Raw genomic sequence first — 22,690 nt, forward strand, 5'->3', positions numbered from 1 at the left:
GTGTCCTTTGCTTTACAGAAGCTTCTCAGTCTCAGGAGGTCCCATTTATTCAATGAGGCCCTTAATGTTTGTGCTGCTGGGGTTATACATAGGAAGTGGTCTCCTGTGCCCATCTGTTGTAGGGTACTTCCCACTTTCTCTTCTATCAGGTTCAGTGTGTTCGGACTGATATTGAGGTCTTTAATCCATTTGGACTTGAGTTTTGTGCATGGTGATAGATATGGATCTATTTTCATTCTTCTACAGATTGACATCCAGTTTTGCTAGCACAATTTGTTGAAGATGCTCTCTTTTTTCCATTGTATACTTTTAGCTCCTTTATCAAAAATCAGGTGTTCTTAGGTTTGTGGGTTAAAGTCAGGGTCTTCTATTCGATTCCATTGGTCGACTTCTCTGTTTTTATGCCAATACCAATTTGTGTGTCTGGCAGGGTAGAGGTGGCACACGCCTTTAATCCAAGTACTTGGGGACAGAGGCAGGCGGATCTCTGTGAGTTCAAGGCCAGCCTGGTCTACAAGAGCTAGTTCAAGGACAGGCTCCAAAGCTACAGAGAAACCCTGTCTCGAAAAAAAAAATGTGCGTCTGTGCACCAGAAGAGGATATAGGTATCCTCTGTGTATTATTCTGAAGCAGGGCTCTCTTCTTCACTCTGGGCTCTGGCTTTCTCAACTAGGCTGGAAGTCAGCAAGCCCCAGAGATCCCCACGTCTCTACCCCTCAGAGGTGGGACTGAAGTCATGTACAGGGACACCCATGTTGTTCGTGGGTCCTGAACCCTGGTCCTTATGAGTGAGTTCTAAGCAGTCTTAGTTTCTAAACTATCTTCCCAGGCGCTGCTGGGCAGGAGGGGTGGGCTGAGGGGGACAGGCTCTCAGGATCTCACTGTACAATCCTGACTGGCCTGGAGCTCACTACGTAGACTAGGCTGAGCTCCAGCTCACAGAGATCTACCTGTTTCTGCCTCCCAAGTACTGAGATTAAAGATGTGTGCTACTAAACTCAGCCCTGATTTCTTTTAATCTGATAAAATTTCTAGACCCATCATCTTGGACCCAACTGACCCAACCAATAATGTGGGCAAAGACGGCTCCTGGGAGCTGCTGACAGAGGCGGCTCAGGCCTGGCTGGACTCTCCCAGCCTGAATGATATGTCACCTGCACAATGCTGGAATGTTCTGGTAAGAGGATATCCACGCTGGAGAGTGGGTCCTCCTGACATTGACTTCAGAGAGTGTGTCGTGGCTGCCTGTGTGACTACTGTAACATGTCACACACTCAGTGTGGCTGAAAACAACAGAATTCATTTCCCCCACTGTTCTGGATGCTGGGGGTTCAAAGACAATGAATAGGGCAGGGGTGGACTCTCTCCGGACAGCTCTGATCTCTGGCTCGGCTTGTGACATCATCACCCTGTCTTTTCCTCCACTGTCACATGTCTGCCCTGTCTTCGCTCCTTTTCATGGATGTGGGTCTGACTGGGGACCCCACTCCTCTAAGGATAATAGTCATATTTAGCTGGAGCTCACCCTCATGACCCTCTCCTAAGAGCCTCTCTAAGTCCATTTCCTATTAGGTCAAGGTCTCAGGTACAACAGGTCCAAATCCTGATATATTTTAGGGAGATACAACTCAACGAACTCTTAGAGGCCACAAAGATGGCTGTGAGGTAGAAAAGTGGGGGCTATAAAGAAGGAGGGTTCCCCCAGAAAGGAGATGGGTTTATTTCAGCAAGAGTGAAATCATGAGGCAGGAGTTGGGGGCAGACAAGGAGCTGAGCCTCCTAGAAGTGTGCAGAACTCACGTCTGTGACTCCCAAGCAGACCCTGAGGCCCGGCCCCTGGGTGTGGGGCCAGCAGTGAAGCAGATGTAATCTATCTGCCTGTCGGAAGAGGGCATCAAGAGCATTCCCAAACTAGACCAGCTGAGTCTGTCCAAAGGCTGCCTTGTTGGCCTTCGAAGTGGGACAGATGTGCCAATCACACCCCACCTGTGAGAACAGGTGAGGGGCAAACTTCTAACCAAAGTGTGGAGGCAGGGGCCACACTCCATCTACAGAGCTACCAGACTCTGACAGTGTGGGACAGACAGAAGGAAGCAGAGTCTGTGAATGGGGTCGTTCCCCAGGTAGATGCCAAGGACTCCACAATCGCTCCCATGTACCCCACCCCGGACTCCATTTTCACCACAGACTGGTCTTTTAATTCCTTGAGACAACCTCCTTGGTTTACTTCTGAGTTTTCAAACATCTGTCTCTGCAAAAAGGGATGCACAATGCCTGTGTGAGCTTCATAGGCAGGAACTCTGGCACTTGCCATTGTTGGCTGGGTGACATTGCACACACACGCCCTCAGCTTCATCACTAGGGTGGTGGCTGCAAGTCACCAGAGTCTCTTGAGGGTGCTTCACTTCCGCAACCACTGGTCTGTGGTCAAAACCAAATTTAAGTTCATAGTGTGGTCAAATTATAAGACACACACACACACACACACACCATCTTCATATTCTGACAGCCATTCCAAGAGCACCCTGTAGATCCCCCTTCTAACACACAGGCACATGATATGTTCAGCTTTCATGTCTCTCCTATACCTTAAAAAAATTTTTTTTAATGTCAGGCAGTGGTAGCACACCCCTTTAATCCCAGCACCTGAGAGGGAGAGGCAAGAGGATCTCTGTGAGTTCCAGGATAGCCAGGATGGTTACACAGAGAAACCATGTCTCAATATATATATTATGTGTACAAGTGTTGCCTGAATATATGTTGTGTTCTATGTGTATAATACCCACAGAGGCCAGAAAAGGGTATCAGATCCCCTGGAGCTGGAGTTACAGACAGCTGTGAGCCACCACCCGGGTGCTGGAAATTAAACCTGGGTCCACAGACAGTACACTTAACCCATGAGCCGTCTCTCTAGTCCCTACCACACCTTCCGATCCCTGTGCTCCACACTAGCCGGTCCTTTCAGACCATGACGTCACCCCTCTCTTGACAGCCCAGGAACCAACACACAAGCAGGAATGAGCGTTTCAGGCTTATCACATGTACACACACACTCACATGTAAACATATACACTCACAGACGAACCTCACACGCTCACAGGTGCTGCACAATGCTGACACTTGTGAACATACATCAGCACTCACAACTGCATACACTCACGTTTGCATGCACTCACGTGTGTACATAATGTGCATACTCACACATGCAAACACTCGTATTCTTGAATATTCATCTATAGCATTCCCGTGTGTACACTTGCATATGATACACGCTCACACATGCACACGACACATGTACACTTGTGTGCGCATGTACACCCTGTACACCATCTGAGCTGTAGGAGCAAAAGGACTGAGTATGCTGCCACTGTCAAGGGGGTGCAAGGGTCACAACATCTAAGGGTGTCCGACCAAGATCAGCTAGCCTGCAAAGCTAAGCCCCCTCTCTTGTTCCCAGACAGTTGCACTGCTCTCTGCCAATGCTCTCCAGGAAACTTATCCACTTAGACTTGTCTTCTTCCTCCCTCCCCACTGTTTAAAAAGTGCCCCCTAAATCTATAACCTTATCGTTACAGCAGTGGGAATCCAAATGCAGTCTCACAGAGCTGGGATGGAGACCCTTGAGGCCTCGTTCCCTTTTCAAGCTCCTTGACCCTGCTCATGTACCCTAGGTCCTTATCCACCTTCAAAGCCATTAGTCCAACACCCTCCAGGCCCTCCTCCCTGCGTCTGAGCTCACATCTACTTTTCCAAGTTTGACCCTCACACCTGCCTCTTGGAAGGTCTTTGGGGATCCCCTCATGCTGTTCGAGGGTGCCTCCCATGTCTGCATCCCACAACCCCTTCAGAAGGATCTAGATCTCTCCCAAGTAGCCCATGAGGAACCAGGAAAGTTTCTGCTTGGAGAGGGGGTGGGCCACAGGAGGTAAGGATTGCCCAGAATCTCAAGAACATTTTTTAGAGTATATGTGTGTAAGACAGGAAGGTCTCTGACAGGAAGGTCTCTGCCCACTGTTGGAACAGGCTAGCAGGAGGAGAGAGGTGAGTTTTGGGGTGGCTTCTGAGCAGAGCCCACCAAATCTCTATCCTCCCTAGCCCACATCACTCTTCATCACCCCAAGCCATTTACTGGACACGTTCATCAAAGACTTCCTCCAGCCCAATGAAAAGTTCTTGAAGCAGATCAGAAAAGCTGTTAACATCATCTGTGAATTCCTCAAAAACAACTGCTTCAAGGACTCAAGCACCAAAGTGCTGAAGGCCGTCAAGGTGAGCGCTGGCCTGTCACTGTGCCAGCTCTTGGGAGCCAGGGAGACAAGGGTGAGGGGAGGCAGCATCTCACCTTCTCTTTCCTCCCTAGGGAGGATCCACTGCCAAAGGCACGGCTCTGAAGAATGGATCGGATGCTGATATCGTAGTGTTTCTCAGCCCCCTGAAGAGTTACGACTCCCAAAACAAGGAGCGTGCAATGTTTGTCCAGGAAATCCAGAGGCAATTAGAAGTCTTCCGAAAGACCCAGGAGCTGGAGGTGAAGTTTGAGATTTCAGAGTGGACGGCCCCCAGGGTGCTGAGCTTCACCTTGAAATCCAGGAGTCTCAACGAAAGTGTTGACTTTGATGTCCTGCCCGCCTATGATGCACTAGGTAGGAGTCCACAAACCCTAGCTCCTGAGAAGATTCTGGAAAACATGGAGGAAAAGCCAGGGAGGGTTGGGTAATTCTCTCCCAGTTCTTGCCCAGGCCCCCGACACCTACATGCAATTCCACTCTCATGTAAGCAGCCTCAAGGAGCTGCTGGCTCTGTTCTCCAAGGCATGTGAGGGATGGCACATACAGTTACAAACAGATCATAGATAACATCCCTTCATTTCCTCTGTGGAGAAGGGAACTAAAGAACAGAATGTGGGGGGATTTGTGAGGTAAGAGACAGGAAATTGGGGGAAGAAAACTCCTCCTCAGAAAGCCCATTCACAGGTGAGAGATACAGAAATATATGGACAAATGAAAGATCTCAAAGTAGGCTGGGGAGGTGGATCCGCGGTAAGAGTGTTTGCCATTCAGTCATGGGGACCTGAGTTTTATCCCCAGCACCTGTATAAAAAGCCAGGCTCTATTGGAGGCACACTGGTCACCCCAGTACTGCCTGTGGAGGGGGTGCGGGTGGAGAGAGAAAGGGTCTAGCTGAATCAGATTGAAGTTCAGGAGGAGACCCCATCACAGTGGGATAAGGTGAAGGATGATGCATCAAGAAGGCCAGCATCCTCCTTTGGACTCTCATGGGTGTGCGCAGACAGGCACATGCACCCACATTCACAAAGCAACATAGAGGAAAAAGGGTTTGTTTGGCTTACACGTCCAGATCTCAGTCCATCATGGAGGGCCATCACGGAGGGAAGTCAGGGCAGAAACTCAAGGAAGGAACTTGAAGCAGAAACCACGGGGGAATGCTGCTTGCTGCCTCACTTATAGGTTTATCTTAGCTAGCTCTTAATGAGTCAAGAGAATGGTGCCGCCTACAGTGGGCTGGGCCCTGCATCAAAATCAACTTCTCAGATTGACTCTAGGCTGCTTCATGTGTCCTCTCTCTCTCTCTCTCTCTCTCTCTCTCTCTCTCTCACACACACACACACACACACACACACACACACACACACATTCTCACACCCATGCACATACAGAGGCCAAGCTACTGTGTGTGTGTGTGTATTTCCTATATTAGAATTATGAAGACTATAATATCTTCCACGTGAGAGGTTCTTGGGGCCCAAGGGTAATCAGGGTAAAACATTTGCTTAGCATGTACAAGGCTCTGTGTTCAATGTCACCACCCCAAGGTAAAGCCAACAAAGCTCTTACCCATTGTTTGGGGCTGGAGCTCAGAGGCAGAGTACTTGCCTAGCATGAGGATCCTGGGTTTGACACATCTCTCCCCAACTGCAAACAAAAACCAGCTGTTTTGATTTCTCTCAGAAAAGAGACAGGAGTCTATAGAATGGGCTTCAGCCCACTTTTGTCTGTTTGTCTGTTTGCTCTTGAAATAGCGGCTGTGCTAGCCTGCCTCCTGTTACTGTGATAAACGTTTACTGGTCAAACTGGGCGGTGGTGGCACACCTTTAATCCTAGCACTCAGGAGGCAGAGGCAGGCAGATCTCTGTGAGCTCGAGGCCAGTCAGAGTTACACAAAGAAACCCTGTCATGAAACAAAAAAATAACAACAAAAATTCACTGACCAAATCATCTTGGGGAGGAAAGGGTTTAGTTCCTCTTACAGTTGTGTAAGTCATGGAGGGAAGTCAGGGCTGGAACCTGGCAGCAGGAACTGAAGCAGAGGCCATGGAGGAACACTGCTCACTCTCTCTCTAGCTTGCTCAGCCTGCTTTCTTATAAAACTCAGGACCCCCAGAGGGCTGGGCCCTTCCACATCATTCATCGACTGAGAAAAAGCCCCCACAGATGAGGCCATAGGCCAGTCTGGTGGAGGCAGCTCCTCGGTTGAGACTCTGTCTTCTCAGGTGTGCCTAGCTTTGTGTCAAGTTGACAGAAAACTCACCTGTATAGCAACACAGCAAATGTTTTCAGCCTAGGAGGCCACAGTTTTCCCACTACTAGAATTTGCCATTTCAATCTGAAAACAGCCTTGGGTGATAGATTAACAAACAGGGAAAACTCGGTCCCAGTGAAACTGTATTGACAAAAATGAGAGGTGGACTAAAGATACCTCAGCAATGGCAGTGTGTGAAAGAGCTCAAAACAGACAGGAAGGTCTTTCTCCAACACAGAGAAACATCTAGACCTGTGTTCTGAATCCACTGAGAGCTTGAGGTAGGGCTGGAGCTACCAAAGAGCTGAACTTTTGCCTCTTTTCCTTTTAATTATCTCAAATATAATCAGCCACAGTCGCTGGTGGCTGACCTAGTGGGTACCACAGGTGTGTGTCCTACTGTGAAATTACCAGCACCCACCAGATCATGGAGTCATTACTGTCTGCATCTTGGATACCCATCAGTAATTCAATATATATACATGGTTCAAAGGAAATCCCCCCCCAGAATGAAATTGCACTTGTCAAAAAAAAATATATATATATAGGATGGGTTCATTGGCTAAGGGGGGGCTTGCTGCTCTTTCAGAGGACCCAAGTTTGGTTCCCAGCACTAGAGTTTGGTGACTCACACCTTGTAACTCCAGCTCTAGGGGCTTCTTCTGGCCCTTACAGCCTCTCACATTTGCATGTGTGTGAACATATCACACCCATACAAAATAAAAATAAAGTTTTTGAGCCAGGCATTGGTGGCACACACCTTTAATCCCAGCACTCAGGAAGCAGAGACAGGTGGATCTCTGTGAGCTTGAGGCCAGCCTGGTCTACAAAGTGAGTTTCAGAACAGCCATGGCTACACAGAGGAACCCTGTCTTGAAAAACTACATAAATGAATAAATAATAAAGTTTTTTTTTTTTGAAAACCCACAGTTTTGAGGTCTGTAGAGAGTTTGTCTAACATGCCCAAAACCTGGGTTCAACTCCCATACACTGGGCATGGTAGTACTCAGCTGTGAACTCAGCAGTCAGAAGGTGGAGTCAGGAGGATCAGAAATTCAAGATCAACTTTGGTTACATAGCAAGTTCAAATGACAACCTTGGCTACCTGAAATCCTGTCTCGAAAAAGATTGCTTTTTTTACTCTGTTACTTACCATATACAATAGGATTAACATACACTCTTCTCCCATGTCAGGTCAGCTGCATCCTGGCTTCACCTCCAGACCCAAAGCCTACAAGGATCTCATTGCGTTATGTAAATCATCAGGCATCAAGGGGGGAGAGTTTTCCACGTGTTTTACAGAGCTACAGTGCAAGTTCATTATACTCCGACCCACCAAACTGAAGAATCTGATTCGCTTGGTCAAGCACTGGTACAAACAGGTCAGCCAGACCCTGCTTTGGCCAATGTGTTGTTGGACTCTAGCGTCCAAACACTGAGGAGGAGTCGCCCCCAGAGACCACCTCACACACCACAGCTGATGCAAAAGCATGAGGATTTTATTAATTCTGTCATGACAGGGTCCCCCAGCATTCGGGAAGCCAAGGGACCCCAAATAGCTGGTACAGTCTACTTTTAAAGGGGCCACAGAAGCAAGGAAGGTTGTTCTTTGACTACTCTGATTGGCTTATTCGAAAGGGCTATTACCAATAATTGACTGGAGAGCTGTTGCCAGATCAGATGAGGTAAGAGGTCATTTTGACCCTGTTTCCCAGGGGACCGAACCAAAACATACGTATATGGGTAATTGTTCAGGAACTGACTATGTGTGAGTGTAGCTGTTAGGTCCTTGGTTCCCAGGGGAGGAGGGGAAGCACTATGGCATGGAGGCTGAGAGGATTCAGAATTGTCAAAAATGGCTTCAGGATTGTCTTAAAGTCTTACAGTGTGAAGGCGAAGGCGTAAGTCAAAAACAATCCCACACCAGTTTAAAATTATGATTAATAGAATGGTTATTTATTTAAAGGGAAAAAACCTTACAGATCACTGTCCCAGACAACAGCCCTCTGCGCAATCAGGAAGGGAGTCTAGTCGCCGGAAGCGGAGCAGGAAGTAAGAGAGAGCGAGAAGGGAAGTGGCCACTTTTTTAAAGGGATAGAGACCACGCCCCAATGGGCTGGTATCTCAGTGGCTATTGGCTGGAGGAGTGAAAGGACTTCCTGCAACAAATGTGGTTGCTCTTCTACCAGCAAGCTAGGATACCAGCTTTGCCAACTGTCCTGAACCCCCAAATCCTCCCATGCTCGGTGCTGGGCCTCTGTAGGGAAGCTGTTGCTCGTTTAGCCATGGGTCTTCTGATTGCATTCCGCTACTTGTGTATTAGGTCAGGCCTAAAGAGCCTCCTAACATCAGAGCAATATGTGGCTTGTTCTGATCTCACACTGGTCAAAGAATTCAGTGGCAGCCAAGTTCTCCTGAGAAGCACGGATGGAAGTTAAAGTTGCATGCCACAGGTTACCAGTACAGCTGTATGGACACCATTTTGTCTCTCAGAAGGCAACAGGAAGCTGTGGCTGAGACTCAAATCATCATGAGTGGCTGAGGCCTAGGAGACTGGGGAGCTCTGATTTGAATTTCAGCAAGTCACATGACTCCCTCAAGCACCACCCTTCCCCTTCCTCCCCTCCTTCCTCCCTCCCCCCCCAGTAGTCCACCTACCTCCCCATCCCACAGCCTATCTTCCTCTGACATGGCAATCCGTGGTACAGGGCTCATAGCTAGCCTGCAGAGGGTCCTATCAGCCAGGAGTTACGTTGCTGTCCAAACGCAGGACACCATGTGTACCACTCTGCCTGCTGCTGAGTCTAGCAAGCCTACCTAGGACTCAGGGGCTCCCTCTTTCAAGTTCTGTTTCATAACCCTGTTGCCTGGCTGCAACCCAAGCAGTCCATGAGACACACTGGGCCCCTCTGCCTCACCAAGGTCACCTGACATCTCCACTCTCCCCATCAGTGTGAAAGGAAAATGAAGCCAAAAGCATCCTTGCCCCCAAAGTACGCCCTGGAGCTTCTCACGGTGTACGCCTGGGAGCAGGGCAGCGGCATGGAGAAATTTGACACTGCCGAAGGCTTCCGGACAGTCCTGGACCTGGTCATCAAATACCAGCAGCTCTGCATCTTCTGGACAGTCAACTACAACTTCGAAGATGAGCCGATAAGGACGTTCCTACTGACCCAGATCCAGAAAAAGAGGTGCCTGTGCCCCAGTCCCCCACCCTGTTCTGAATTAACCTGATTCCCTTCTGTGCTATTTCTTCCATGACCTGGATTCTTCTCCCCAGGGTCTTGTTCATTCCCAGTGTGAAACTGAGGGAGAAGCTGCCAGATGAGTGACTCCAGGGAGAAAACCCAACCTCGGGAGTGGGAGGGGCTGGCCAGCCAGAAGGGATGCAGAAGGGGAGGAGGGAGGCAGGCAGAGGGCGCCCTCACTGCTTTCTATTCTTCTGTTATGTGGAAACGTGAAAAGTATGCGTTAGCTGACCTAAGAGGGGTCTGAGGTGACAGGATATCCCTGAGAAACAGCATTGCCATTTCCAGGCTCAAGTGCGCATGCACACACACACACACACCAGTGCTGACCTACTTAGCAACTCGGTACTGTGACATCTTGTGGTTGGGTGAGTCTCTTGAAAGGGGTCATCACTACAGTTCACTGTGCAGTGTAAACAACAGCTTTCAGAAGGGATTTGGCTTTCAACTACAACAATTCTAGGAAGTTACTTTGACTCCTAAGTAGATTCAAATTGCTTGACCTAGGCTGCCAGGATACAGTGTGTCTTTGATGGGAATAAAGCCAGTGGTCTTGTAAACAAACCGTCCTTTCCTAGTCTCTAACTCTCAACTCTCCTTTAGACCAGTAATCCTGGATCCAGCTGATCCCACAGGCGACGTGGGAGGAGGTGACCGCTGGTGTTGGCATCTTCTGGCCAAAGAAGCAAATGAGTGGCTCTCCTCCCTCTGTTTTGAACTGCAAAGTGGAGACTCGTGGCAGAGAGTGCAGCCGTGGAAAGTGCCAGTAAGAGTGCCCTGAAGAAAGTGGGTGGCTCTGTCACAAATCCAATCAGAGGGCTTTCTTGCTATAGTGATTTGGAGTTACTGAGCCCCCCTCCCACCAGAACCAAAAACTGGACTCCAGGAGTTCTTTCAGTCAGTCATCCACCCTGCTCTGGGTACCTAAAGACCTGGATAACTGAGGGTCGGAATCATGAGGCACGGAAAAGGGGAAGGATGGGGACATCAGAAAAAGTGATTCAGCAGAGTTCATTTCCCCAGAACCCACATAAATGCAGGGTGGGTGTGGCAGCCTCCTTATGATTCCAACCTTGGAAGGCTGAGTCAACAGAATCCCCAGAGCAAGCCAGCTAGCAAAGCTAACCATATCAGCTAGCTCTGGGTTTGATTGATAGAGCCTGCCTCAATAAATGAGGTGGAATAGTGACAGAGGATGAGTCCTCACATCATCCGGGGCCTTATACACGTAGACATATGCATGTACACACACGAAAACATGCATACAAATGACATATGCATGTATACACATGCAAACATGCATACACATGCATGCAATACAGAGAGAGAGAAAAACAAAAACAGAAGAAAAGAGGGCACATAGTAAGTAGATTAGATTAAAAGCTTCGCTGATGAATTTTCACACTTTTAAAAACCTAGAATTGTCGTTTGAGGCCAGCCTGGTCTACAAGAGCTAGTTCCAAGACAGGCTCCAAAGTTACAGAGAAACTCTGTCTCGAAAAAAACAACCAAACCAAACCAAACCAAACAAAACAAAAAAACCCTAGAATTGTCACATGGTCACCTGTAGCTTTGAAAGTGGCTACCAAGCAAGGGGTAAAATTGTACTGTCGAAGGTTGGAATTCCCTCCCCCTCCACCCAAGATACACCAGGCACAGCCTTCCAGGCTACCCTCCCACAGGCAGGCACACTCCATTCTTCCTTCTGTGCCTCCTTGGCACTGTTGACTTCCGGGGACAAGGTGAGAAGGTTGTACTGTGCATTGTGAGATGCTGAACACTGTCCCCAGACTCCCTATGTACTTCCCAGTTGGAACCTGAGACATTGTGTTGTGTCTTTTGGTGAGAGAGAGTTTTGTTGTTGTGTTTCTCAGCTTTTCCAGATTCTTTTCTGGAGACAGGTTCTCACTGTGTGGCCCTGAATGATCTGGAACTCACTCTGCAGACGAGGCTGGCCTCGAACTCACAGAGATTCACCTGTCTGTGCTGGGATTAAAGGCGTCTGCCACCACGCCCTTCTTTAAGCCCCCACCCCACCTGTCTTTTTCTCCCCAGGTGGTACAGACCCCAGGAAGCTGTGGAGCTCATATCTACCCCACTGTGGGTATCTGAGTTGGAGTCCATCTCTGGGATGAAAATGCTAGATGAAGCCTCTAGAGTCGACTGACCATTGATTTAAAGACTCAAGCCATGTTACAGAAGGGAGCGGGTCCAGTCCTCCCTGGCTGGTCCCCACCTCTCTCCTGCACTCCCAGACAACTCTGCTTGAAATCAAGACTTCAGATCTGCTCCCCCTCCCACCCCAGGATCTTACATTGTGGACACCCCTCTGTGCAAGTGACCTTCAGAGATGCTTGCCCCCAAGCAGCGTGCTGTGTTCCCATTCTATATGTTTTTTCCCTGTTTCCTTCTCTACACGCCTCTCTTCAGCTCTGGACTCACCCTGTGTCGCCAAGGTTGAGCCCCTCCCTTGCCCTTCATTTCCAGCAGTCCCAGTTAGCTCTCAGTATCTCGCTGCCTCTTTGCTGAGCTTTTCCCTCCATCCACAGGCCTTTCCTGCCTGTGTGTCCAGAGGTGTCCAGCCCAGCAGCCAGCCAACCCTCTCCCTCCACCCCTGCTGCTAAAATCTCTTGGGGAAATGTAAACAACGCGTACTGTTGTAATATGAGCTTCCTCCATCAATGTAGCCCTCCTCCTAAGGTCCCAGGACAAACCAGGGTCTGAGGAACCAAGGAATTCTTTGGGCTTACCTGCAGCATGTGGGTGAGGGGTCATGGGCGGGGCTGAGGTGACTCTAACTCAGCTACACTGGAATGTCCTCACCCACCATGAATGGTGGCTTCCCCAGGGCTGCCTAGAGGGCACCCTGTCCCCCCATCTTTCCCCTTATATCTTCTAACCCCTCCCAGAGACCACGTGTAAATAGGGCAGAGTAGCATACAGCTGGTTGGAACTGGTTGCTGAAGTAAGAGTCCTTAACCTTTCCACACCCCTCTTCCAAGGGGGAAGACGTACAGTCAGCAGACCCAGTTGTGATGTTCTTGGATGGGCCAGCTCAGGTCGACTCCTGAAGATGGTGGTAGTTTGTCTCGGAGGGTAGTTCTTTACAAAGCTTCACACCAAGGGTGGTTGATACCTCCTGCCTTAGCCTTGAGAGCTGCCCTTACCTTTGTGACTGCCCAGGGCCCTCACCCCAGTGTTTCAACTCCATTGATGCATAAGGGCTTAGCCCTATGCATCCTAGCGCAAAGGTTGTCCCTTCTCTCCCTGGCTCTGTCACACTGAGGACCGTGCCGGCCCCTGTACCACTTCTCATCATAGAACCGCAGCACCCAGGGAGTTTACTTTAATTAGTAGGTTATGTAGGGGAAAGGGGAAAAGAGCAAAGAGAGAGAGGCGGGGGTGGGGGGGGAGGGGAGGGAGGAGAGAAGTGGGGAGAAGGGAGAGACAGGAAACACCTCTTCAAGAGAGAGAGAAAGGACCCAGGCTGGAAGCTGAAGATCAGCTTGCCCAGAAGATGGGGGGGCGGCAGAAGGGGGGGAGTGGGCATGGCTTGTCTCTTAAAGGGACTGAGCAGACCATTACACTTAGAGCAGTTTCTTAACCTCTGGGTCATGACCCTTTGAGGTCAAAAGACCTTTTTACAGGAGTAGCCTAGGGTCACCTGCACGTCGGGCATTACATGACAATGCATCATAAAAAATAAAAACTATTGGTTTAGAAAATGTCTCTCCTTACTTAAAGCCCATTCAAGTTAAAAAAAAAAACTGGTTTAAAGATATGTGTCTAACCTCCTTGTTTTTGCTAATATTGTTGAGCTGTAACTATTTTGGTAAACTGAGTCATACAAGAAACTTTTATCCTATAATTATACACTGTAGAAGGATCAGGAAAATTCCCAGTCCCTTTGTAGACTATGTTTATAAATTCAAAGTCTTATCTTGATACTGAAAGAGCTTTAATTCAGAAATTGTTATTTTAATTATAGATAGTTAAAGATGATTAAGCCTTGAGATGACCAAAACTATACTTATAAATCATGCTAAGTACTAATGTAATCAAGTACAGGAAAAATTTATCTAACCTCTCAAATGTTTTCAAGGTATGTTGCGGGAGGTCCTTCCGCCCCTCCAACCAATAGCTGCTGTGATACCAGCCCATTGGGGCGTGGTCTCTCTCCCTTTAAAAAAGCGGCTATTTCCTCTGCTCGCTCTCTTCACTTCCGGCTCAGCCGGAGACTAGACTCCCTTCCTGGTTGTGCAGATGGCTGTTGTCTGGGACGGTGATCTGTAAGTTTTCCCCTTTAAATAAATAACACCCTATTAATCATAAGTCCAAACTGGTGTGGCCTTGTTCGTGACTTACGCCTTCAAAGGTATAGCTTATAACAAATAACTAAGGACAAATGAAGGTCCTCAACTACATTTATATAGTCAGGTCCTCAAACTGTCAGAGATTTGCTGAATGTGGAATTTGGATAATTACATTTATATAACAGCAGACTCTCAGATCCTAGCAGTGACCCACAAGATCTTCAAAAAGACAATGGACACACAAGTGGACACTTCTACCTGAACAGTTGTAACACTAACCACTGGGAAAGACTGCCCCAATCTTTGCCTGCTGCCAGGGCTTGGCCCAAACCACGGACAAGCAGGGCACTGGAGAGCTGATGGCCCACTTTGCCTAGACAAGTTGAGGCCAGTTCCCCCCATGTTCCTTCTACAGGAAAACCTCTCATCCTCTGGGGCTGGCAGACAAGACTGCTGTCCTGGTACTGCTAAGTCCTGGGGTTGCACAAATAACTGGGATCAGACTACCAAAGTCTATTAACAGAAGCAAACTTCAAACACTGTGGGTATAAAAACTTATAACTAGTTAGGGCCACAGGCAAAAATCAGACTCTGTGACCCAGAGAAAGGCAATAAGCATCCTTCTATAGCAAAAGATCATGTGTGGGGTGGGAGTGCATTCCTGGGGTCAGGATTTACTGCCCCTGATGAGTGGGCTCCTAGAGTCAGCATTGATGTCCCCTGGGAGTGCATCTTCCTGTAAGGACTTACAACTTACAATACAGGGTATTAGTTCAAGATGTTTACAGAGACATGGGTTTGTTTTAATAGTCTTTTACACATCTGAGGAGAGTGTTGGCAAAGGGGGTCAGGTGGCTTATTTAAGGCAGTTATAAGCCCCAATACCCTTAGAAATATGCATATAGACGGCATACAAATTTTCATATTCCTGGGCTCCTTAGTACCTCTGCCCTCAATGTCATGGAGACCACAGGAGCCTGGTATAACTGTCTGGGTAAAGGACTATGGACTAGTCTCTGCCAAGTTGGTGAGTCCTTCTCAGATCTCTTACATTGACAGCTAAGCTAACTGTAGCTTTGTCAGCTGGGCAGCAACAGCAAATCAGCTCCCCGCCCCCTCCCCGAGCCTACAGCCACCACGTTCATTTAGTTAAAGATTCTAGGTCTCTTGTTAAGAAAAGGCAAACAGGTTTGCCTTGCTTCATATTACCCATGTCTCTGGTAAATGATTAAAAAAATAGTTCAAAGTCCATGCAAGGTCTAAGGATGTAAAAACTTAAATAAGTTCTAAGGGTCTCAGAAAATAAACTTAAAATATATAAATACTGAAAGACCTGGATAAATCCAGACCCCTCTAGCAGGAAGAGAAGAGCCAAAAATCTAGGATTAGCCTGTTCAGTGACCCTGTTTCAGAAACTAGCTGAAGAAAAATTTAGATTGTAATCTTGAGAATAATCTTGAGAAACAGGGAGTTTGATTATCACTGGTATTTTCAGAATTTTCAATGATCACTGGTATTTTCAGATTTTTCCAATGACACCCTCCCTACCCCCTTTGGATTACTGGGTTGTGGTTTCTTCCCCTAAATATCCCTTCTCTCCCAGCTCCTCCGGGGTCGAACTCCTCCCTGCAGGGGTTATGAGTCTCAGCCCCAGTGCACTGGCTCCTGTCCTGTCAATAAACCTCACGTAATTGCAGCAAGGAGGTCTCTCTGAGTTACTGGGGGGGAGGGGTCATGTTATTCTGAGAATTGAGTGAGAGTCTCCCTACACAGGAATCTTTCAATACAAGCTATAAAGGTATATTGTTATGCTAATATTGAAAAGATTCAGAGTTTTAGCATTGGTAAGCAGAGTTCTGATAACCTAGTAGAGCACTGACTACTTGTTTTTCAGTCATAAGCTCAAGGTTTAAATTTCCTTTGGTTGTCTCTAAATGTAGAATTAAAGGTGTTTTTCATCAGGCTAACCTACCAAGGTTTATTCTGGGGTTAAGCCCCATTAATCAATCCTCTCAGGATCCAGCTAAGATTTGCTAATTTGGGTGATAACCTGGCTAATTGAATCTGAGGGTAAACAAACTAAATCAACTCAGTACATTACCTCTGCCTGTTCTTTATTCTTTTCAAAGAAGTAGAAAAAAGAGAAGGGCAATATCCTCCAAGTTTTTTCTTAATGTGAAAACAATGATATCAATATACAATTCAGAGTCTCTCTCTCTCTCTCTCTCTCTCTCTCTCTCTCTCTCTCTCTCTCTCTCACACACACACACACACACACACACACACACACACACACACACAAAAGGCAGAACATGCCAAAGGAGTGCTCCTGGAAAATGTGACACTATCCAGGATGAGCCAGTGTCCAAGGGGAACTACTTGGCATTCAAAACCATAGATAAAGTTACTAAAGGTCCCAAAGAAAGATGTATTTGTCTGGAAAGGGTGTCTCCCTATCTTTTTGAAATTCCTACTTGGTCTATTAGCAAAGGTAATTGTGGAGAGACTGACTTTATGTAAATCACCATACTGATTTCCAAATTGGCTATATAAGTTTGCACTTCCACCAGCAATGGAGGAGTGTTCCCCTTATCCTATATCCTCTCCAGCATAAGCGGTCACCAGTATTTTTGATCTTGGCTATTTTGACAGGTGTAATATGGAATCTCAGAGTTATTTTGATTTCTATTTCTCTGATGGCTAAGGATGTTGAGTATTTTCTTAAGTGTCTTTCAGCCATTTGAAATTTATTTATTGAGAGTTCTCTGTTTAGGTCTGTACCCCATTTTTTGTTTGATTGTTGTTTCTTTTGATGTCAAGTTTCTTGAATTCTTTGTACATTTTGGACATCAGTCTTCTGTCTAATGTGGAGTTGGTGAAGATCTTTTCCCATTCTGTAGGTTGCCATTTTGTCTTGTTGACTGTGTCCTTTACTTTACAGAAGTTTCTTAGTTTCAGGAGGCCCTTTTTACTAGTTGTTGCTCTCCGTGTTTGTGCTACTGGGTTATATTTAGAAAGCGGTCTCCTGTGCCAATGCATTCAAGTGTACTTTCCACTTTCTCTTCTATGAGATTCAGTGTAGTTGGTTTTATGTTGAGGACTTAAATTTTGTATATGGCAATATATATGGATCTATTTTCATTCTTCTACATGTTGATATTCAGTTATGCCAGCACCACTTGCTGAATATGCTTTCTTTTTTCCATTTTATATTTCAGCTTCCTTGTCAAAAATCAGGTGTTCGAAGGTGAGTGGATTGATATCTGGGTCTTCTATTTGATTCCATTGGTCCTCTTGTCTGTTTTCATGCCAATACCAGGCTATTTTCAATATGGTAGCTCTGTAGTAGAGTTTGAAGTCAGGTATTGTGATGCCTCCAAGAAGTACATTTACTGTACAGAATTGCTTTGGCTGTCCTGTTTTTTCCCCTATATGAAGTTAAGTACTGTTCTTTCAAGGTCTGTGAAGAATTTTGCTGGGATTTTGATGGGCATTGCATTGAATCTGTAGACTGCTTTTGGTAAGATTGCCATTTTTACTATCTTGATTCTACCTACCCAAGAGCATGGAAGATCTTTCTATTTTCTGGTGTCTTCTTCAATTTCTTTCTTCAAAGATTTAAAGTTCTTGTCATATAAGTCTTCCACTTGTTTAGTTAGAGTTATTCTAAGATATTTTATGCTATTGTGACTATTGTAAAGGGTGATGTTTCTCTGATTATTTTCTTAGCCCATTTATCATCTGTGTACAGGAGGGCTACTGCTTTTTTTTTTTTTAAAGTTAATCTTGTATCCTGCTGCATTACTAAAGGTGTTTATGAGTTGTAAGAGTTCCCTGGTAGATTTTCTGGGGTCACTTATGTATACTATCAAATCATCAGCAAATAGTGAGAGTTTGACTTCTTCTTTTCTGATTTGTATCCCCTTGATCTCCTTTTCTTATTGTTCTAGCTAGAACTTCAAATACTATATTGAATAGATTTGGAGAGCAGAAAACCTGCCTTGTTCCTGATTTCAGTGGGATTGCTTTGAGTTTCTCTCCATTTAGTTTGATATTGACCATTGGTTTGCTGATGTGGGATTTCCCTTTGTATGCTGAGAATACCATTGGTTAATAAAGAAGCTGCTTTGGGCCTATTGCAATGCAGAGTAGGGCAAGGCAAGTGTTCCAAGAAGATAGAGGAGGAGAGAGTAGGCAGAGTCAGTGAGAAGCTATGTAGCTTCTGCAGGAGAGAGATGCCAGACGGATGGAGACTTACCGGTAGGCCACAACCACATGGCAATACACAGATAATACAAATTGGTTAATTTAAGATATAAGAGCTAGCCAATAAGAAGCGTGAGCTAATAGGCCAAGCAGTGTTGTAATAATAAAGTTTCTGTGTGGTTATATTGGCGTCTGAGCAACCAGAAAACGAACGAGCTGCCTCCAACTACAGCTTGCTGCTTATTGCCTTTATTCTGTTTAGGTATGTTTCTGGTATCTTTGCTTTCTCCAAGACTTTTTATCATGAAGAGGTGTTCAATTTTGTCAAAGGCTTTTTCAGCATCTAATGAGATTATCATGTGTTTTTTTTTTTCCTTCCAGTTTGTTTATATGGTGAATTACATTGACAGATTTTTGTATGTTGAACCATCTCTGCATCTCTGGGATGAAGCCTACATATTTATGGTGGATGATTTTTCTGATGTGTTCTTGGATTCGGTTTGCCAGTATTTTATTGAGTATTTTTGCTTCAGTGTTCATGAGTGAGACTAGTTTGTAATTCTCTTTCTTAGTACTGTCTTTGTGTGGTTTTGGTATCAGAGTAACTGTAGCCTCTTAAAAAGAGCTTGACAATGTTCCTTCTGTTTCAATTGTGTGAAATTGAGGAGAATTGGTATTAGTTCTTCTTTGAAAATTCTGAGCTGAAACCTTCTGGGCTTTTTTTTTTTTTTTGGTGTGAGACTTTTGATGACTACTTCTATTTACTTAGCAATTGTAGATCTATTTAATTTGTCTATCTGGCCTTGATTTGATTTTGGTAAGTGATATTTATCCAGAAAATTGTTCATTTCCTGTAAATTTTTCCAATTTTGTGGTGTACAGGTTTTTGAAATATGTCCTGATGAGTCACTGGATTTTCTCCATGTCTGTTGTTATACCTGTCTTTTCATTTTTGATTTTGCTAATCTAGTTATTCTCTTTCTGCATTTTGGTTATTGTGGATAAAGGTTTTTTTTGTTGTTGTTTATTTTCTCAAAGAACTAACTCTTTGTCTCATTGATTCTTCATATTGTTTTCTTTGTTTCTGTTTTGTTGATTTTAGCTCTCAATTTGATTATTTCCTGTCGCTCCTGGGTGAGTCTGCTTCTTTTTGTTCTAGAGCTTTCAGGTGTCCTGTTAACTCACTATTGCGGGTATTTTCCCATCTTCTTTATGTAGGCACTTAGTGTTATGAATAAACATGTCTTTATGAATTAAATGTAAATGTTTGTCACCTGAGGCCCAAAGCCACATCCAACAGAAAACAAAGTGCATTTGAGGCCTCTTTTCCTGGAGCCTTTCTCACAGTTCCCCAGGGCGTTGCTCACAACGAATCATTCTGGCTGTGTGCCCACAGGATCCTCGGAATCACAGACTTGGAAACACTGGCAGCCTCACCCATTCCTAGAAATCGAAACTGAAAAGGCCTGTGCCTGGGTTCATCCCGCCTGGGAGACGCCGGAGCCTCAGGCTGCAGAGGGAAGGAAAGCTTCAGGGCCTGAGGATGGGGCAGGGACTCAGCAACACCCAGGCCTCAGGGCTGGATGGGTTCATAGATTACTACCTCCAACCTAACACCAGCTTCCATAATGATGTCAGAACTGTCATCAACACGACGTGTGCCTTCCTGAAGGAGAGATGCTTCCGAGACACGGACTACTCTGTGAGGGTTTCCAAGGTGGTGAAGGTGAGCCCCCCTCAGCCTGAACTGACCCAGATGGGAGGAGAGGACCCTTGGGAGCCAGACTGCAGCCCTGATTCCATCTCCTCACTTCTGATCACAGCTGTGTAGTGGTTTCTGCTCCCAGGTCCCACATCTGTGTTAGAAAAGAGCCTCAGCTACAGTTTGTGTTCCACCCCCCCCAGGCTGCATCCATTTCAGAGTCAGGGAAACTGAGGCCAAGCTTGGGGAAGTAGTTTTCTTGAGAGTGGTGGATCAGAGGAACCAACCTTTGCAATGCTGTGTGGCCTTTGGTTGGTTACCGACCTTCTGTGTGTACAGTGTTCTCTGCACACCTCCTGTGATGGCACAGGACATGTAGACTAAGTCAAATGTGACACGGGACAGAACAGGACCCCATGTGTGTGTAACTGGATTGATGGGCCCTCACTGGGCCTGGGTCAGAGTCTGTCAAACCGAACTTCATGACAGTACCTAAGTCTCAGTCACTGTTAAAGCTGCAGAAATAATGTTGCTGGTGGTTTATTTCTCATATTTACTTTTAAATTCTTGTGGATGTGTGCTGTGCATGTGTTAGTGCGGTGCCCTCAGAGCTGAAGAGCAGGTGTCACACCTCTTTTAGCTGTAGTTACATAGGTGGTTGTGAACTGGCCTTCGTGGGTGCTGGGCACTAAACTCAGGACATTTGTAAGAATAACAGGGTCTTTTAACTACTGAGCCACCTTTCTGTCCCCAGATATGATGTTTTTCATCACCATTATTACTATTATTATTATTACCATCATCATCATATCATCATCCTGACTATGGTTTTCTCTCCCTCCTTTCCTACCTCCCCTCTGTTCTCCATGTCCACTCCTCCACAGTTTCTCTACAGAAGAGGAAAGGCCTCCCATGGTTATTAGCTAGCCGTGGCATATCCTTCCCCTCACATAAGGCTGGATAAGGCAACCCAGTAGGGGGAACAGGGTCCCAAAAGCTTGCAAAAGAGTCAGAGACTGCCCCTGCTCCCACTGTTAGGAGTCCCATAAAGAGACCAAGCTACACAACCGCGTCATATAAGCAGAGGCCTAGGTCAGTCCCATGCAGCCTCCCTGGTTTTCAGCTCAGTCTCTGTGAGCCCCTATGAATCCTGGTTAGCTGGTGCTGTAGGTTTCCTGGCAGTGTCCTTGACCCCTCCCCTTGTTATAATCCTTTCTTCTCCCTTCCACAGGATTCCCCAATCTCCCCTTGATGTTTGGCTATGGGTCCCCAGAAATGACATTTGGCCGGTGCTCACATGTGTTAAAGTGATTGTTCTCAGCATTTTATTTAGGGAGGCTCTCTTTAGTATGAGTTCTTTTTCTTCTTTATTTTATTGTTGTTTTATAGGTGTGGATTCATTTTTACTCTTTTTTTCTGTGGTTCTATGACTTTTATGTTATTTTAGATTACATAAAGCCAATTTGTTATATGTATGTGATGTCGTATAAACATATTCCCTCCAACTAACGATGCTAACAATGGAGTTCCTGACAATACTTTCATATGTATATATTAATTATATATGGATATACTGTCCTCCCACCCACTACCATCCTGTTATTTGCCCCCCCACAATCAGAACATTCTCAGAGAGTCCCCTTCTGATTTCAGGTCACATGAGTGCAGCTAGATCTAGGTTACACCTTAGAGAAAATGTGCTACCCTTCCTACCACCATTGCCATCCATTTCCTTTAGACCCTTCCCTCTTTCCCATTCTCTCTCTCTCTCTCTCTCTCATGCACACACATACACACACACACACACACACACACACACAGCCATATTTAACTCTAGACTCCAGAGATAGACACTGACGACTGTCATCCTGGGTCTGGCTTATCTCCCGTAACATGTGGAGATCCAGAACCATCTATTTTCCTATATAGATCCTGATTTTATTCCTCAGCACAGTCTGGCTTTCCCTCTCCATCATCACACTAGCTGGTGGACCCTTAGGCTGTTCAGCATCTGGACTCCCAGTTCCTAGTCTTTCTCATTGTTGTCTTTCAGGGTGGCTCCTCGGGCAAAGGGAAAATGCTCACGGGCAGGTCAGATGCCAACCTCGTGGTGTTCCTTAACAATCTCGCCAGTATTGAGGATCAGTTAAAGCAACGAGGAGAATTCCTAAAGGAGATTGAGAAACAGTTGTGCCAGTTACAGGGCGAGCAAAATTTCCCAGTGAAATTTGAGGTCCTCAGATCATGGAGGAACAACTCCCCTGGGATAATCTTGAAGCTGAGTTCCTCTGAGCTCCAGCAGGAGGTGGAGTTTGATGTTCTGCTGGCCTATGATATCCTGGGTAAGCCCGTCAGAGCCTCAGCTCATCCTTATGAACGCCTTCATCCTCTCTTCTCTCTCTCTCTCTCTCTCTCTCTCTCTCTCTCTCTCTCTCTCTCTTTCTCTCTCTCTCATCTCTCTCCCCCTCCTCTCGTCATATGCGGATTCATTGTGGGGAGAATGTAATCATGAACCATGGCTAACACACCTCAGCAGCCATCCATCTTTTCTGAGTCCTGGTCTCTCTCTGACCTGGAATTACACATTAATCTTAACTGACTGGACAGAGCCCTGGGCACCCTCTTGTCTTCATCTCCCCAGCTCTGCGATTACAATTCTGTGCCACCACTCCTGGTATTTC

General features: G+C 46.2%; 2 protein-coding genes across 7 annotated transcripts in view; both read left to right on the plus strand.

The window, feature by feature from the left end:
• The window catches only part of LOC126511724 (2'-5'-oligoadenylate synthase 2-like), a 23,341-nt gene extending 9,221 nt beyond the window's left edge, over positions 1-14,120 (plus strand). For all 4 annotated transcript variants that reach the window (XM_050159093.1, XM_050159095.1, XM_050159094.1 and 1 more), the window contains exons 5-11: positions 1,036-1,177; positions 4,096-4,269; positions 4,361-4,643; positions 7,735-7,922; positions 9,493-9,731; positions 10,392-10,554; positions 11,844-14,120. In XM_050159093.1, the coding sequence (XP_050015050.1) occupies positions 1,036-1,177; positions 4,096-4,269; positions 4,361-4,643; positions 7,735-7,922; positions 9,493-9,731; positions 10,392-10,554; positions 11,844-11,900 (1,246 nt within the window). In that variant the 3' untranslated portion in view covers positions 11,901-14,120. The remainder of the gene's footprint in view (positions 1-1,035; positions 1,178-4,095; positions 4,270-4,360; positions 4,644-7,734; positions 7,923-9,492; positions 9,732-10,391; positions 10,555-11,843) is intronic.
• The window catches only part of LOC126511729 (2'-5'-oligoadenylate synthase 1A-like), a 17,634-nt gene continuing 8,963 nt past the window's right edge, over positions 14,020-22,690 (plus strand). For 2 of the 3 annotated variants that reach the window (XM_050159108.1, XM_050159106.1), the window contains exons 1-3: positions 14,020-14,077; positions 19,704-20,033; positions 22,063-22,351. In XM_050159108.1, coding sequence (XP_050015065.1) covers positions 19,851-20,033; positions 22,063-22,351 — 472 coding nt within the window. In that variant the 5' untranslated portion in view covers positions 14,020-14,077; positions 19,704-19,850. Of the gene's footprint in view, positions 14,078-19,703; positions 20,034-22,062; positions 22,352-22,690 lie in introns of those variants that run through there. The other variant, XM_050159107.1, reaches the window with a different exon arrangement.

The sequence above is a fragment of the Alexandromys fortis genome, unplaced genomic scaffold, assembly GCF_014885135.2.
Source record: "Alexandromys fortis isolate MF-2015 unplaced genomic scaffold, M_Fortis_MF-2015_v1.1 scaffold_90, whole genome shotgun sequence".
NCBI classification, from domain to species: Eukaryota; Metazoa; Chordata; class Mammalia; order Rodentia; family Cricetidae; genus Alexandromys; species Alexandromys fortis.